Source organism: Chinchilla lanigera, unplaced genomic scaffold (genome assembly GCF_000276665.1).
Source record: "Chinchilla lanigera isolate Chin_1 unplaced genomic scaffold, ChiLan1.0 scaffold00081, whole genome shotgun sequence".
NCBI lineage: Eukaryota > Metazoa > Chordata > Mammalia > Rodentia > Chinchillidae > Chinchilla > Chinchilla lanigera.
This window is the reverse complement of record NW_004955482.1, coordinates 8,820,542-8,837,535: the sequence shown is the minus strand read 5'-3', so window position 1 is coordinate 8,837,535 and position 16,994 is coordinate 8,820,542. Positions and strand designations below refer to the sequence as shown.

The following is a 16,994-nucleotide window of genomic DNA, read 5'->3' as shown; positions in this document are numbered from 1 at the left end:
AAAAAGACAAAAATAAATAAATAAATAAATAAATAAATAAATAAATAAATAAATAAATAAATAAAAAACAAAGATCGTATACATACTAGCTATTTTTTGCTTTTTATTTTAACCAGGTCTATTTGGGAAAGCATTTCTCTATTTAATTTGTTCTAAACAGCCTCTGTGTGGAAAAGAAGCTTGGAAATGAGTCTAGGATAAATGGTGTGTTAGATTAAGTGCTTATCTGCAGGGCTCTCTAAGCACTCTATCATGACACTCGCCACATTATACTAAAATTACCTGCTCTTCTGTCTCACTTCACTGACCACACACACCTTCAGGGCTAGACTCGGTTTTACTCATCTTGGTATGGTGCCTAACATGGGATTGATAATAATAACAATACTAGAAACTAACATTTATCAGTGTCTTTACATAGACTTCCTGTCTCTTCTGAAGAGGTGTAACTTGGTAAATTAATCTTGTAGATAAGACAGTGGAGTAAAGCACCTTGTAAACACTCATTGTTTATTATTGAATGAAGGAATGCATCCCAGGGAGGTTAAGTAACTTGCTCAAGGCCACACAGCGAGTAATACCAGCTCCAGAACTAAAATCTATGATTCTCTTCTAGAATTTGAGCTGTTTATACTGCAACTTTCTGCTTTTCAAACAGAGTTGAGTTGAATGTTTAGAGTTACCATCTGGGGAGTGAGTCCCCTGAAATTAAGTGGAGCCAAGCACTGTGAACACACCTGTAATCCCAGTACCTGGGAGGCTGAGACAGGAGGCGTGAGAGTTCAAGGCCAGCCTAGGCTACATAGCAAGTTAGAGACCAGCTTAAACGATAGCCAGATCCTGTCTTAAAAAAAAAAAAGACTGGATTTTAAAATTTTCATTTATTTTTGAGACAGGGTCTCACTATGTAGTTCAGCCTGGCCTTAACTCACTATGTAGCCCAGGCTGGCCTTGAACTCAAAACAATCTTTGTGCCTCAGCCTCCTGAGTGCTGCGATTACAGGCATACACTACCACACCTGGCAAAAGACAGGAATTAAGTGGAATGTCACATCCCTTTTTCTTTGTCACTCACGTATGCCTTTCTCAGAGGACAGGGACTGAGTATTGTTCACCATTGTCATCTCCAGATCCCATAGTAGGTGCTCAATAATTGTTTGATGAATAAAATGAATGAATAAACAAATATATGTCCAGTTGACTTAACTGCTTGTCACTAGTGCAATCAGATGAGACTGTCTCATGTTTATATGAAATGGGAGCTTAAGCATGGAGCTAAACAGATGTTAACTCTCAGAACATGGTTTACACTGAAGCAGCAGTGTAAACCAGTTTCCTCTGTGTTGTTGCTAAAACTTTTTGACACTGTCCCAGGAAGCAGTGCTGCATCACTACCTGATGTGCATTGGGAGCAATGTGGGGGTGGTGAGGCCAGACAGTGGCTTCCTAGACTTGAACCAAGTGAGTTTTTATCCTTGAAGTGGACAGAACAAGTTTGTCCACTCTAAGGATAAAAGTTTACAAGTTTGGTGGTCCAAAGTTGCCTTCGGAAACCTTTCCAAACGATGGAGTGCTGGAGTGAGTGGCCAGTATTTCTTCTGTTCCCTAAAGATATTTAACCTCTAACTGAAAAAAAAAGAGACAACAGTCAGTCTGTCTGTCTGTCTGACTGTCTATCTGTCTATCTCTATTTCTATCTGTCTGCCTATCTATCTACTTGCTTCCACTGGAGATTAAACCTATGGTCTCATGAATACTAGGCAAGAGTTCTACCATTGAGCTACCTCTCAGCACCACCTTCCCCCTTGAGCAATACTAGGGGTTGAACTCAAGACCTCTGAAATGAGCTATATCCTTAGCATTTGTTTTTTGTTGTTGTTGTTTGTTTGAGATAGGGTCTAGCTAAGTTGCTGAATTGCCCAGGCTAAGCTCAAACTTGTGATCCTCCTGCATCAGCCTCCCAGAGTACTGGGATTACAGATATGTGCCATTGTGTCTGGCTACCCAGACCGCTTGTTTGTTTGTTTGTTTGTTTGTTTTGAGAAAAGTTCTTGCTAATTTGCCTACGTTGGGCCTGAACTTGCATTCCTCCTACCTCAGCGTCTTGAGTAGCTAGGATTACAAACATTCGCCATCATGTGTAGCTTTCATTTTTCTCTCACTTTAAGTGCTAATCTCTAGCACTAAAAATTATTGTGTAACTACATATTTAATGTGAAATGATACAAAGCTTTTTCATTATGCTGAAACTGAAGAGGATGCTTAACATTAGAAACATACGCATTTGGTGCATACGTATAACCGCAGCACTTGGGAGACCGAGGCAGGAGGACCGCTGCAAGTTCAAGACCAGCCTGGGCTACAAAGGCCAGCCCAAATGTCATAGTGAAACCCTGTCTCCAAAAAAAAAAAAAGAAAAGAAGAGAAGAGAAAAACATGTGCTTTCATGATAAATGTATGGAATTGGTGTTTGTCTTTTCCTCCTGATGGACGTGGTGAATTTTAGTAAGCCCTCATGTGCTAAGTTAGGACCTGTCACGGACCATCATTTTTTGTTTTAGTTTTACTTTATTTCTCCCTTGTTTTCTCTTCTCTTCTTTTCCTCTTCTTCCTGCTGTCTTATTTTTCTTCCATTGAATATTTACTAAATTGCATTGTATTGGGCTCTGAGTGAGGTAGTGAGGATATAAAAATGAATAAGTCCCCGGTACCGGAGAAAAACCAAAAAAAAAAAAAAAAAATGAAAAAGCCAAAATTGTTTTTTTTTTTTTTTTTTTTTTCAGTTCTAGGAAATGAACCCAGGGTCACACTGAGCTACATCCATAGTCCTTTTTATTTTTTTCTAGAACTTGCAGTCCTACTGCCTCAGCCTTCCTGAGTGCTGAGATTACAGGCATGTGCCTCCATGCCTGGCTTCTATCTTTTAAATATAGGTAATGGTCTTAGCCTGGCATGGTGGTATGTGCTTGTAGTCCCAGCACTCAGGAGATTGAGGCAAAAGGATTGCTTCATGTTTGAAGCCACCCTGGGCTACATAGTGAGTTCAAGGGCAGCCTGAATTACATACAAGACTGTTTCAGAAAAAAAGAAATTTAATGAATTATTTTAAATTCTTTTACTAAGGAAATTTCAGAAAGTACAACTTTCTCTGAAGCTTTTTAAAATAAGTGTTAGATAAAATACATACATGTAGCAGATTTAAAAGCATTTAGTAATTAGTTTTTCTTATTAAGATGTCGTTTGGGGCTGGGGATGTAACTCAGTGTTAGAGTGACTGCCTAGCATGTACAAGGCCCTGGGTTCAACCCTCACTGCGCCACTACGATCACCACCACTACAAAAAAAAGTAATTTAAATTAATCTGAATAATCTTTTCATCTGTTTTTGGCTGTTCATATTTATGTTACTGCTCATTTTTGAACTTTTATGCTTTTGCTATATAATTTTCATGTATTACAGATGAGGAACAGTAAATTAGGAGGCCTCCTGAATCATCATTTTGGACCTACTAGAACAATGGGCATATGCTTAACCAGAATTTCTGCATTATTCTAATGGAGATTTTCTCCCTTTCACGTGCAGGTGTGCCAGATGGTGCCCATGCCAGCCAATCACCTTCCTGTGGGCAGCACCATGAGCACCGTGCACCTCTCTTCAGACGGTACTTACTTCTACTGGATCTGGTCTCCGGCTAGTTTGAATGAGAAAACACCAAAGGGACATTCTGTCTTCATGGACATTTTTGAACTTGTGGTACGGTCTCCTTTTGTGTCTTTGCAGAAACATTTTTATTTGCTTTCTTTTTATATTAATGCACAGAGGTCCTAAGATACTTGCAGCACATATAATGCATTTACTGTTTCCTTGACACTGATTTTCCTCTTGGATGTCTGTGAGGGGTTTTTTCTTTGGGATTATATGGCATAAGCAGAGCCAAGCTTTCTGAATGATAATTTGGCAAGAAAGGAGACAACATTATCAGATGTGTCATTAGGGGAATATTTAAGTAGAAATGCTCATGGGGGTGTTGGAAATGTGGGACTCAACTGTAGTAGCAGAAGGGCTCTAAAAATAGAAATCGGGAGTCTCCAAGAGCAGTAACAATTACAATGGTGAGACCGTTCATCCCCTTGGTGTCAGCTGGGTGCTCACTAGGAGCCACGCGGCGTTGTCCTGGCTGAAAGGGTTCACTGATGGGCAAGGCGAGCAGGTTCTTGCTCAAGTTGGACTTGAGTTCCAGTTCTAGGGTTGGGTGGATTGGGGTGATGGTGGTGGAAAAATGAAAAATTAACCATAGACAAGTGAGCAAAAAGTGGGAAAATGGTTTCAAGGCAGGGAAGGAAAAGTAGTGGTACAAGTTAAAGAATTTGGAGAGTAGGCAAGGGAAGAACATATTGCGGGGGAGAGGACCACAGTGTGGAGGTAGCAGAGGCGCTGCATATACAGGGGGAGAGCTTAGGGTCAGCTCGGGAGCCCAGGTTCAGATCTGTGCTTTCCAGTGCACTGTTCAGTGCAGAAACTGCTAGCCACATATGGCTGTTTAAATTTGTTAATGAGAATGAAATAAAATTAGAACCTTAGTTGCTCAGTCACATTAGCCACGTTTGAAGCGCTGACTGAACTGATACCATAAGACAGAGAGCATTTGCATCACTGAAGAAAGTTCCCTTGGACAGACATGGTCTAGATCACATTTATACAGAATTAGAAAAAAATTTGGGGGCTGGGGTTTAGCTCAGCGGCACAGCGCCTTCCTGGCAAGTGCAAGGTCGTGAGTTCGATTCCTGGTACCAGAAGAAAAACAAAAAAACAAAAAGAAAAAAATTTGCCTGAAGCCAGATCTGTGACAGAACCATTTGTTCATAATGTAATTCACAACATCCTTCGAGGAAGAAATTAGCATTCCTGGGGGGAAAACTGTGATAATTTTCTAATAAATCTTAGTGGGATTAAAACTTGTTCTGGGAGACCAGTCATTCATCCTGCAGCACACTGTCTGTCAGGAGTCCAGTATCCCTTTGCAGGACAGGCTCTTCTTTTGCTCTCTAGTCTGACAGTAGTCTCCAAGCATTATCTGTTCTGGCAAAATGATCCTGCCATAGTGAGTCTTCGAATGGGTTTGCTAGGTACTGTATTATTTGAACATGTGTTCATAATTGTCAGAAAAGCTTTGTGTTGTTATTTATTTTAAACAGACATACAGGCTCATTTAAAGAATTTAGATCTTTATCTGAAGAGTAATGGGAACATTGAAAAATTCCCCACTTTCCTTCATATGCTTTGTTTTTTAAAAAAATATGCTTTGCTTTTTTAAATTAAAAGTTGTACCTAAGAAATCCACATCCATGATTTAAAACAGCACACAGACACTGATAAAGTGAACTTCCTCTGCTATGTTCCCCCAGCCAGCTGCCCATAGTCGGTCACTTTAATGGCTTCAGCTTTCAGTTCAGGCTGGCCTTGAACTCACAACGATCCTCCTGCCTCAGCCTCCCCAGTGCTGAGATTACAGGCGTGTACCACCACGCCCAGTATTTTCTTTCCTTTTCTTTTTGGGTACCAGGAATCAAACTCAGGACCTTGTGCTTGCCAGGCAGGCACTTGTGCTGCTGAGCTATATCCCCAGCCCCTGGGTTACTTCTTATCTCTAAGTAAAATGCCTATATCACTGCTTCTTGGTTGATGAATTCCAAATGCGGAAGGGCACTGACAGATAAAGATTTGCCTAAATTTCCCTCTCTTTTTTTTTTCTTATTAACCCTAATATATTTATTTTATTTATTTTAGTTCTTCCTTTGTTATCTTGGTAATTTACTGTTATACCATTATTTCTTGTACATTGACTCTAGATACTATCTTTTGTCCCTTACTTTAGAAGATGGAGAGATAGTATTCCTTCCTGCTCCTCAGTGTGGAGGAAGTCAAGACTAAAAGTACTGTATACAGTGAGGAGAACACCAGGAGGAAGAGAGATGGCTTGCCACCACCTCCTGCTAGAACATCTCAGGGTTGGAGACCTCAGACATTCACAGAGCCATCATGAGAGCAGGGCTGCAGGCTGAAGGTTTTCATGAGGGCAGTATGACCCGTTCCTGGCACACACACTTATGCTCACATGCTGACTTTTTGACAAAAGCCTAAACATTTATTTTCTGAAGAAACTAAATTACCCTACAGAAAAAGTTCTGTGTACATCTATGTTAGCATTCATTTAAGGCAGAGACTTGTCTGCATGGTGAGTCACTCCCAGTTCTGTCTCCCACTTAGCAAGACTCAACCATGGCCACAGGGGTCTTTCTCATGTGGACTGTTAAAAGAAGAGCAGACAAAACAAAGTCCCAAACAACCCCTAATTTTGGAGAGACATGTATGTGGAAGGGAAGGGAGAAAAAATAAGGCTGTCAGATTATTAATAATTATTGAAGCCAGGTAAGGATACATGGGAAATGCATGTATTATTCTTTCTTCTTCGTGTGTGTTGATCATTTTCTGTAATAAAATGCTTAAAACAATCAAAGAATAGACAACCAAGGATCATCAGACAAATGAGGAAAGCCTCCAATATAAAAATTAAAGTTGAGGAAAAGTAATAGCAGGGATAGCGCAGAACTACATCAATACTAAGTGCTGTGTGAGGTGATACCACATTTATAAAAGAATGTCTCAAGAAAGAACTATCAGAGAAGGAGAGAGCACTCCTAAAAATTAAAACTATGATTGTTCAAAGCTAAAAATTACTAAAAGAGTTACATACGTATCCTAGAAAGTCAGACAAGTAAATGAAGAACAGTAAATATGAGGGAAAAGATAGAAGGAGCAATGGATCAGTCTATCTATAATCCTGTGAATAGGAGTTCCAAAAAGAGAAGAGAGAAAATAAAAGAGGATAACATGATCAAGAAATAATGAAAGGAAAATTTTGGACTAAAATATTAGCTTATATCTAGAATAAAAGGTATCTGTCACAGAAATGGAAAATGCCATGGTGCATCATCATGAAATTCTAGATTACTAAGGATAACGAGAAGATTCTAAAGCTTTCAGAGGGCTGGGAAGATAGCTTGGCAGCACAGCACCTACCTGGCACGTGTGAGGTTCTGAGTTAAATTCCCGGTACCAAAAATACAAACACAAATAAATGTATACATATATACATGCATACATAAATCTTTCAGAAAAATTTTAAAAAATTATATGTATATGATGAGGAAATAGAAAAGCACCAGGCTATTCAACTGCATTTCTTTATGCAAAATGGAGCAGCACTTCCAAAGCTGTAAGGGAAAATGATGTCCAACCCCAGAAGTCAGTCTTCAACCAAAGTATTAATCAGCTATGGAGACAACATAAAGGTATTTTTAGACATATAGTTATATAATCAGAAGCCAATACCTGCCCTGCAAGAAATGGAACAACTAAAATAGCCCCTGCCTGCAGCATGAAATAAAAAGTTGAGGAGAAAGGAGTCTGCTCTAGATTAAAAGAAGTACCTTTGAATCAGTTTTGGAGTCTGAATCAAACAAATCAACTGTTTAAAAAAATTCTTGGGGGCTGGGGATTTAGCTCAGCGGCAAAGCGCCTGCCTGGCAAGCGCAAGGTCGTGAGTTCGGTTCCTGGTACCGGAGAAAAACCAAAAAAAAAAAAAAAAAAAATTCTTTTGGAGACAATTTGATATTTAAATGTAAAAGTATTAAGGGTATTAAATAAAACCAAAGGATTAGTCTTAATTTACTTTTTAAGTATGTAAAGATGTGTTTACATAACAAAATCCAGACTTTTAGAGATATTTATAAGTAGAACTACATAATATCTGGAATATACCCTCAAATATTTCAGCAGGCCAGGCATAGTTGCACACACCTATAATCCCAGCTTCTTGGGAGGCTGAAGCCTGAGGATCACAAGTTCATGCCCAGCCTGGGCAACTTAGCGAGACTTTGTCTCAAAATAAGAAAGTAAAAAGTGTTAGAGATGCTCAGTACAAAGGCCCTAGGTTTAATACTCAATTCAGTTTTTTTTTAAATGTGCAAAAAAAAAGAGGCAGGCGGGTTACACATATATGACAATATCTGAATAATAGTTAAATTGGGATCATGGGTATGTGAAAGTTCATTATACCCTTCTCTTTTTGCATATGTTTGACATTTTTTGTCACTAATTTATTTTATTTTATTTTTTTTACTGTTTTTTTTGAGATAGAGTCTCACTATATAGTTCACACTGGCCTTGAACTAACTATGTAGCCCAGGCTGGCCTCTAACTCATGGCAATCCTTCTGCCTTAGCCTCTTGAGTGCTGGGATTACAGGTGTGGTCACCATGCCCAGCTAAAAATTTTCCTTAAATCACCATCAGCTACTTACGTAGTGGTTAACTTGGGAGCAGAACATATATAGCTGGCTTACTGCCTGTAATACTGTCACAGAAGGGAATACTGTGCAACCATTAAAAAGTATGAAGCAGATCTGCATAGAATAAAGTAGATTAATTTCAAAATTACATTGTATAGAAGAAAATGATGGGGTTCAGAACACCGTGTATTTACTTGCTGTGGGATGAAAAACGTGAGAGTTCAGTGGAGTTGTATCCGTTAGGGTTTGGTAGAGGAACAGATTTAATGTAAAATATATATGCATATATACAACATACAAAGGATTTACAAGGTAGGCTTACAGTGGCCACCTCAGAGTCAGGAGTGGCAGAATGCAGAAGGGCCATCTGCATGCTGAGGATCCTCTGAGGATCCTCTGAGGACCCAGAGGATCCAGTCAAAAGTCCAGGGCTGGAGCTCTCTGCAGAGTCCCGTGTGAGTTCATTTCAGAAAGCTGAAGGGTCTATGTTGGTAGGCTGGAGAGTCTGCGCTGGTGGCCTAGAGATGGACAGCTAAAGGCAGTGGTGAAGACTGAAGCTCCTCTGAAGAAACAGAAGCAAGACTTCTTCTTTCCCTTTTTATTCCATCTGGGCTACAAGCCTATTGATTGGTCCCACCTACATCCAGGGTGGGTCTTTTTTCTTTAGTAAGTCATCCAGAAACTACAGAACTGTGCTAAACCAATCAGCTGCATATTTCTATTCAAGTTAGCACCATGTTAATTATCACAGGGTGGATGTTTTTCTCAATTGTTCTTCCCCACAGTCAGTGCCTTTCCTTCCTCAATGGATCATTGACCATAGCACACAGATATGTTAAAGTATATCCCATCTTGAAAAGACAAAAACAACCCTCTCAACCCATACCCACCTCAAAGTACTCCCCTCTCTTTTGGCTTCCCTTTATAGCAAAACTCTTGAAAGGATTTGTTCTTAACTGTTTTTACCTGATCTCCTCTGTTCTTCCTTCAACCCTCTCCACTCAATCTTGTGTTCTCCTCACACCACCAACTAGCTCTTTTTAGTTATCATTTTTTTTCTTTTTTTTTTCTTTTATTTTAGAAATAAAAGGAGGAAAATATTAACAGACCAACAACATTTTACAAAATAGCATAGGATCAGTACAGACATTACATACCAACTAGCTCTTAACCAGGTTCACCAATGGCTCCCATAAGGATAAGGTCAGTTCAGCCTTATTTTTGACTTTTTAGTAGTATTTGACACAAGCACTCACATATTGTTGGAACTGTTTTTACCACTGCTTGTGGAGACCTGTAACACTTCTCCTACTCATAGACTGTTCTTTCTTAGCCTTGTCTGTCTTGACTCTTAGCAGCTATATGCTCTCTGACTTGTTTCCAGGACCCCTCTGTGTTACTTTTCTCTTCTTGCTGAGACAAAATACCTGATGCCCAAAATTAAGGAAGGAAAGTTTTATTTAGTTCGCAGTTTTTGGAGCTTTCAGTCCATACTCTGCTGGCTTCAAGGCAGAGTGGCACATGGCAGAGGGCAACAGTTCATGGCAGCAGGAAAACAGCAAGAGCAACAACAGCAAAAAGGGGAGCAGCAGCGAGCAAGCCTCTTTCCCTCCCTTATATTGTATGCAGGAAACCCGCCCCAGGGCAGGTGTAGCACTCACAACCATAATCCCAGCATTGGACCCTGGATGAATCAAAAACTCTAGAAGCCCACCCCATGACTGCATGAGGCTTTGGGGAGTCATCCAGACACAAACCATAACACCCTTCATCTGCTCTGGCTGCTTTTCTCAGCTGATCTCATCCTGTGTTATGGCTGTAAGCCCATCTCTATGCTTAAATTTGCTTCTCAGCCAAAACTTGTCCCTAGAAATCTAGGTGCATGTTGACGTGGGCATTTGTTTGTATGTGCACAGAATATTAGACTCCCCTGTTGGAAGTCTAATAGTCATTTGAAGTTAAATATACCTCCATTCAGAGTCCTGATTTTATCCCAAACCAGCTCCTCCAAGGGCTTTCCCATTTCAGTTAACACCAACTATGCTCTTCCAGTGTTGGCCAGAGACTTTGACATGACTCTTGACTTGTCCAAAAAAGAACTTGTGAGAGGTTAAAGCAGGGAGGGTAATAGTCATTGTGGAAAGGTTTTAATGGAGGTGGAAGACTTGTACATCTGATGAATAGATGAGCAAAGGAGTAGTATAAACTGTCCAGTGGGGACATCCTGATGGGGAGAGCCTGTGTCAGGCTAGCCAGTTCAGTCACACTGGGGCTTTCACCTGCAGCTGCTTGTTAACTTACTTGGTTTTGCAGAGGATATCCTCTGTCCTAGTGATAGACTCACAGCAGCCTGATGGTTTTCTTCTGCTGTGGAACTCTATTGCAGTTCATTCTGAGATGCCAGCAGGTGGTGGTGCTGCTGTGCTGGTGCGGGGAAACTGTAACCATCCCTTCAACAATCCCTTACAAGAGGGTTTTTCCCTGGCATCTTTAGTTTGTGGAGGATTTGAGACGCTAACCCACTGCACACACATGGACGTTGCCATACAGCCTTACTTCCACAAGTTCTGGGCATTCACGCAGTAGCCCTGAGCATAGACAGCTATGTTTGAGTATCTGTGTCTATAGTTTTTCAAATTATGGAGGCCCTGCTGTGTGCCACTATTGTGTCCTAAGAGTTGGGGTATAGTGTAGCTGAGACAGCAAATCCCCCACCTTGTGACGCTTACCTTCCAGTGCAGGAGACAGAAGCTCAGCTCTAGACAGTAGTAAGTCTTAGGAGAAAGAAACAGCACAGGGAAGCCACAGAAATATGATTTGGGGTGGGGGCTCTTTTAATAATGGGCAGGGAAGCTTCTCTAAGGGGTGATGGTTAAGCTGAAGCCTGGGTAAAATTAAGGAAGAAGGCAGTCCAAGAGCAGGCAGAAGAGCATTACAGACCAAGGAAAAGGCAGGGACAGAGGCCCTGGGACAGGGTGAGCTTGGCCTGGTGAGGAAGGACAGTGTGAAGGGCTTCATAGGTCAAGTGGGGAGGAGAAAGTGAGTGATGGGAGACGGAGTGCAAGAGGTAACTGGAGCTGTTTCCTGTAGGGCCTTGCAAGGTATTTGGACTTTATTTGGGACACTTTTAGAGAGTTTTGAGCAGGAAGGTGATGCGATCTTGTTGTAAAGGTTCATTGGGTCAAGGGTGGACTAAAGCCAGATTTAAAGACTCTTAGAAGCAAAGCAAACATAGAAGAGATCTAAAAAGGTGAACCTAATGTTGTATAAAGTAGAGATCTTATTTGGTTCCTGAATCACTTTAGCAAACATTGTTAATTCCTATCATTTTATTTTGAGGTCATGTATCATTTTTGTTGTTTTTGTGTTGTTTTGATTTTTGTCTTCATTGTTGTTTTATTTTTTATCTTTAAAACAAAAAAAATTTGAAAAATTGAGGAAATCTAATATGGGGTATATTAGATGATGTCGAGAATTATCGTTAATTTTGTTAGGTATAATTACATTGTACCTATTTAAAAATATATTTTGTAGTGGTATGCATTGAATATGTAAGGGTGAAACGACACAGTTTGGAATACTGATAACTGTCACATCTAGAAAATGAATAAATGAATATTATACTTACATATTTTTGTATTATAAAAATTTCCATAATAAAACATATTTTAGAAGAAGACAGTGGAGGGAGCGGGCAGGACAAGAATCAGCAGGAGACTTTGCCGCAGGCCAGATGAGAACGGTGTGCTGTGCTGAGGGAAGCAGTGGTGGAGGTGGCACCGCGTGAGCAGATGCAGGACGCGTCCTTTCTAAAACCTGGTGACACTTCCTTTTATTGATCCAGTCAGAGTGTGCAGCAGCCAGAGTTATCTGTGGCTTCTTGTAATGCTAGAATTCAGAACTTTAACTGGCCGCCCCTAAAAAGGTAAATTATGGTGCCTCTCATTTATAAATTTATGGTTTATTTTTCTCCAGATCGTCAAGAAAGACCATCTTTTAATTTTATAATAAAAAAATTAACATTAAAAAATAGGGATTGGGGCTGGGGATTTAGCTCAGCGGCACAGCGCCTGTCTGGCAAGCGCAAGGTCGTGAGTTCGATTTCCAGTACCAGAAAAAAAAAAAAATAGGGGATCCTTGACCACTCTCTGTGTTCTTCTGCTGTGTCTTTACTCATGAAACTGTGAGCTGGGTTTGACTGCAGTTAGACCTGGAACTTCCCTGTCTTGGTCACTGTTCCAAGGACACATCTCTGCTTGGGAGTCTTCTGGAACTCCTTTTTGGATTCTCGGAGCACTTCTCTCACCTCCTACTTCTGTTTTGTTCTGAGAAGTCTTCTGCCCCCATGTGCTCTCTATAAAATGCTGGATTTTAGCTGGTTAGGTTCAGCAACAATTTTATTGCCGTGTTACCCTCTTTATGTTTCTTCTTCAAGATATGGTCAGTACAGTAATGGACATACTTGTGTCTTTCCCCTCTTCTCCCTAAGAGTTTATTATTTCCTTCAAATTATGAGCCAAATGATTAAGTTAATTTTAAATGTGTTCCTACCATATTGTCTTCTGTGGGTAATGGGTTAATGATCCTTTGTTTTTATGGGGCTTATCACAGGATGGGGAATTAGTAAGAAAGTAGATAATAATAAAATAACTCCAACTAAAGATAAATGCTGGGGAAAAAGAAAAGAGAGTGCTGTGATGGTGGGTGGGTAAGGAAGCTACTCTATTGAGTGCCTGGGTGAAGCCCTTCTGAGGAAAGGCTCTCGGGCTGAGACTACGTGATAAGAAGCAGCTACTCGTCCAGACAGGGTACCCAACTGTCCATTTTGCTGGGGACAGAGGAACTTCTCAGGACATGGGATTTTCAGGAAGTGTGGAGCCAACAACTAAGTGAGAGGCGGGAGGCACTGGCACACAGGTCAGTGCTCATGTGTGAAGAAGGAAACAGACTAGGGTCCATCAAGACTGAGGAAGGTAAAGCCCAAAAAATCAAGGGAAATATCCATGGTGTTGGTTTTAGGTTACTGGTGGGCCATTAGGAATATCTGCTCAGTTGAGTGTGGTGGCACACACCAGTAATCCCAGCCCTCTAGGCAACTGAGGCAGAAGGATCTCAAGTTCAAGCCCAGCCAGGCCAACTTAGTGAGACCCTGTCTCAAAATTAAAAAAAAAAAAAGGCTAGGGATGTAGGTCAGTGCAAAAGGCCTGGGTTCATTCCCCAGTACTGAAAAAACTGTCTGCTCATTGGAGGGTGCTGAGTTTAGAGACCAATCCTCACAGGAATAAGAAGCAGAAGTAAGGAAGCAGGAGCAGCATTTTGTTACTCTAGATCTTTTCCCTTATCCTCTGTGAGGGGGTCTTTCCTGGTGAGTTTCCTTGCTTTCTCTGGCTTCTTCTCTACTACCAGCTCTTCCTTTTGGACTCCTGCTTTGCCATCTGCTGGCTTCTGAGACTTGTCCCCAGAACCTGCATTCCCTCTATCTCCCTGCCCCGCAGAGGCAGGCCAACTCACTAGTGGGGCCACTGTCTGAGTCCACCCAGAGCCATGTAGAGGCCATGCCTGAGAGATATTTTGAGACGCTGGATGAGGACTGGAAGTGGAGAAAGGGGTGGAATTTTATTGGGATACCAGGTCTTAAGATCTCCAAGACCCATGAACATGAAGACACAGAGAAGGAAGTCGGTAGAAAGGGAGACCCTTGTATTATATGAGGCGAAATGCTGCTTCCTGTGAAGGAAGAGGAGGGGCAGAGTCAGCGAGCTTTTACAGACTTAGGTGAGGAGAGCAGTGAGAGGGAAAAGCTTGAGTGGTCCAGGTCTCCTCAGCAGTAAGGAAAGCCAGGTAGGTGATCTGCCGAAGGTCAAGCTGTTAACTGGCAGAGGGATTTTGGCATCACTGCTTCCGAGATTTTGCGGGGGAATAATTAACTGATAAGTGAAAGAGCTGCCAAGTCCCAGCAAAGATGCAGTTGAGGTGTCTTTTTTTGGCATGTATGTACAGCAGAGACTGTCTTTCTCTAGGATTGCTCTGCCAGGGCCTGAGCACGAGAGCTGTTAACTGCTGTTAACACAAAGTTTGGATTTCAGCCACTAATTATATTTTAAGAAGACATTAATCTCAGAGTTGTCCTGAGCAGTAAATCAAAGGCTGATTGATTTATTTTCCTCTTGTCTTATTTGTGCCTGTCAGGAGGCTCATAATTAGTGTGTGCTGCCAATGGAATTCCGGAATTTTAATCAACTTTCTGTAGAACCTATTAAAGTTGGCTCATTATGTTTGGGCTATGATAAAAAATGAAAGCGCACAAACTTAGCATGACCTTCATTTCATTTGCAGTCATTTCTATAGAAGATTTAAATTGAGGGTTAAGTCTGCTCAGCTGCAGTTTTGTCTGCTCAGGTGCAAAAACAACAGTTTCTGAACTGTTTTTAAGCAGCTACGTCATAATAACATCAAGTAGAAATTTACTACCTAAATAGAAACAGACATCATTTCAGAACCTGTTTTCTTTTGATAGCAGGTTGAAAATGGTGTATTTGTAGCCAACCCGCTTCAGGAACGCACAATTCTAATGAGAAAAGAAGGGGAGTCTGCCAAAAGCATTAATGAGATGCTTCTGAGTAGACTCTCGCGGTACAGAGCCTCCCCGTCAGCGACCCTCGCAGCCCTGACTGGCTCCACCATCTCCAACACCCTGAAAGAGGATCAAGCAGGTAGGTTGCTCTGTGCTTTCGAGTCTGTCTCTTTGGATAGCTCCACTCAGCTACCTTTGATTGAGCGCTTATTCTGTGCTAGAAAAAGCTTTTTTTTTTTTTTTTTTGGCCTTTTTGAGACAGTGTCTCGCTATGCAGTTCAGGCTGGCCTTGAGCTCACTTTGTAGCCCAGGCTGGTCTCAAACTTGAAATGATCCTCCTGGATCCTCCTGCCTCAGCCTCCCAAGTGCTGGGATTACAGGTGTGAGCCATCACGCTGGGCAAGAAAGCTTCTTTCTTTGCCACCTCATATGATCACCTGTTAGGATCTTCCAGTCATTGTCCATTTTTTTATTCCAAGTTAATACCTGTTGTGGGCCATGGACATGAATTCATATGAATCAGTAATAATTTAAAACAGCTGCCTTCACCCATGAATGTCTTATCATCATTACTGTTAGCATACATTCATTGATTCATGTTTAGCTTTGTGCTTCATGAATGCCAAATATTTAGTATTATCCTCACTAGATCCATTCTTGAGCAAGCAAGAGACAAATTTCTACAATATACAATATGGAATTTATCATTTAGTTTCTATAATTCAATGTTTTAAAATAGATGGTACATTTATACAGTTCAGAAGTAAAGACAGTGTGATAAACTAATAGCTATTATCATGTTAATAAAGTCTGTCTGTCAAACACATCTGGTGAAAACACTAGGCCCATTTGCAGGGAAGTCTTAGTCTCGCCATGTTTACTCTGCCCTCTCTAGTTCACTATCATTATTAATTTTGTCTTTCCAGGATTCCTTTATGCAAATACAATTTTAAAAATACATTATTTTCTCTTCTGTGAGAAATAAAAAGTAGCATATTGTCTACCCTGCTGTGCATCTTTAAAGCAGGAGATCCTTACGAAGAGGAGTTTCTAATCAGGACAAACCTTTAATGCATTCATAAATGTGTTCTCCCAGCTTTTCTTTTCTTTTCTTTTCTTTTCTTTTCTTTTCTTTTCTTTTCTTTTCTTTTCTTTTTTGTCTTTTTGAGACAGGGTCTCACTGTGCAGTTCAGGCTGGCCTTGAGCTCACTTTGTAGCCCAGGCTGGTCTCGAACTCACAATGATTCTCCTGCCTCAACTCCCGCCCGCCCCCGAGTGCTGGGATTACACATGTGCGCCACCACGCCTGGCAGTTCCCCCAGCTTTAAATAACGTTTTATATGTGTCCATCATAGCTTTTGTCAGATTTTCTTTTTCTTTTTTTTAATTTTAGAGAGAGTAGTAAATGAGAAACAAACAAAGAAATAGAACAGTAGCAACATACCAGTATCACAAACATAAACAAATCAAAGCAAGAACATTCAACAGATTTTCAAACTCATCCATGGCCAAAAAATGTTATGAATCATTATTCTAGAAAAGTTTATCGCTTACACCCAGCCACTTTGTCTTTTTTTTTAGTTTTGGTCTTTTTGAGACAGGATCTCACTATGCGTTTCAGGTTGGCCTTGAGCTCACTTTATAGCCCAGCCTGATTTCAAACTCACAAGGTTCCTCCTGCCTCAGCCTCCTGAGTGCTGGGATTACAGACATGTGCCACCACACCCCACTTGCCATCTTGTTTTATAACAAATCATAAAATGCACTACATAATAAATTTAGAAAAAAGATTCCTCCCCATCATAGTGGCACACACTTATAATCCCAGCACTCAGGAGGCTGAGGCAGGAGCATTGCTGTGAATTCAAGGCCAGCCTGGATTGTATAAGTGAGTTCAAGGTCAGTCTAAACTGCATGGTGAGACCCTGTTTCAAAAAACAAAATAAAACAAAAAGAAAAAAAAAAAAAAAGAAAAAGAAGGAAGATTCAACATGTAGAAAAAAGTGTCTGAATTAATATGAATTTAATGCAGATCCTTTGCTGTTTGCTGCTTAAAATGCTAGGAGGAGA

General features: G+C 40.7%; 1 protein-coding gene across 8 annotated transcripts in view; it reads left to right on the top strand.

Moving 5' to 3' along the window:
• Window positions 1-16,994, top strand: part of Hectd4 (HECT domain containing E3 ubiquitin protein ligase 4) — a 133,876-nt gene that overhangs the window by 10,440 nt on the left and 106,442 nt on the right. For 5 of the 8 annotated variants that reach the window (XM_005403195.2, XM_013503686.1, XM_005403193.2 and 2 more), the window contains exons 6-7: window positions 3,583-3,753; window positions 14,868-15,063. In XM_005403195.2, coding sequence (XP_005403252.1) covers window positions 3,583-3,753; window positions 14,868-15,063 — 367 coding nt within the window. The remainder of the gene's footprint in view (window positions 1-3,582; window positions 3,754-14,867; window positions 15,064-16,994) is intronic. The other 3 variants (XM_013503689.1, XM_013503687.1, XM_005403191.2) reach the window with 1 other exon arrangement.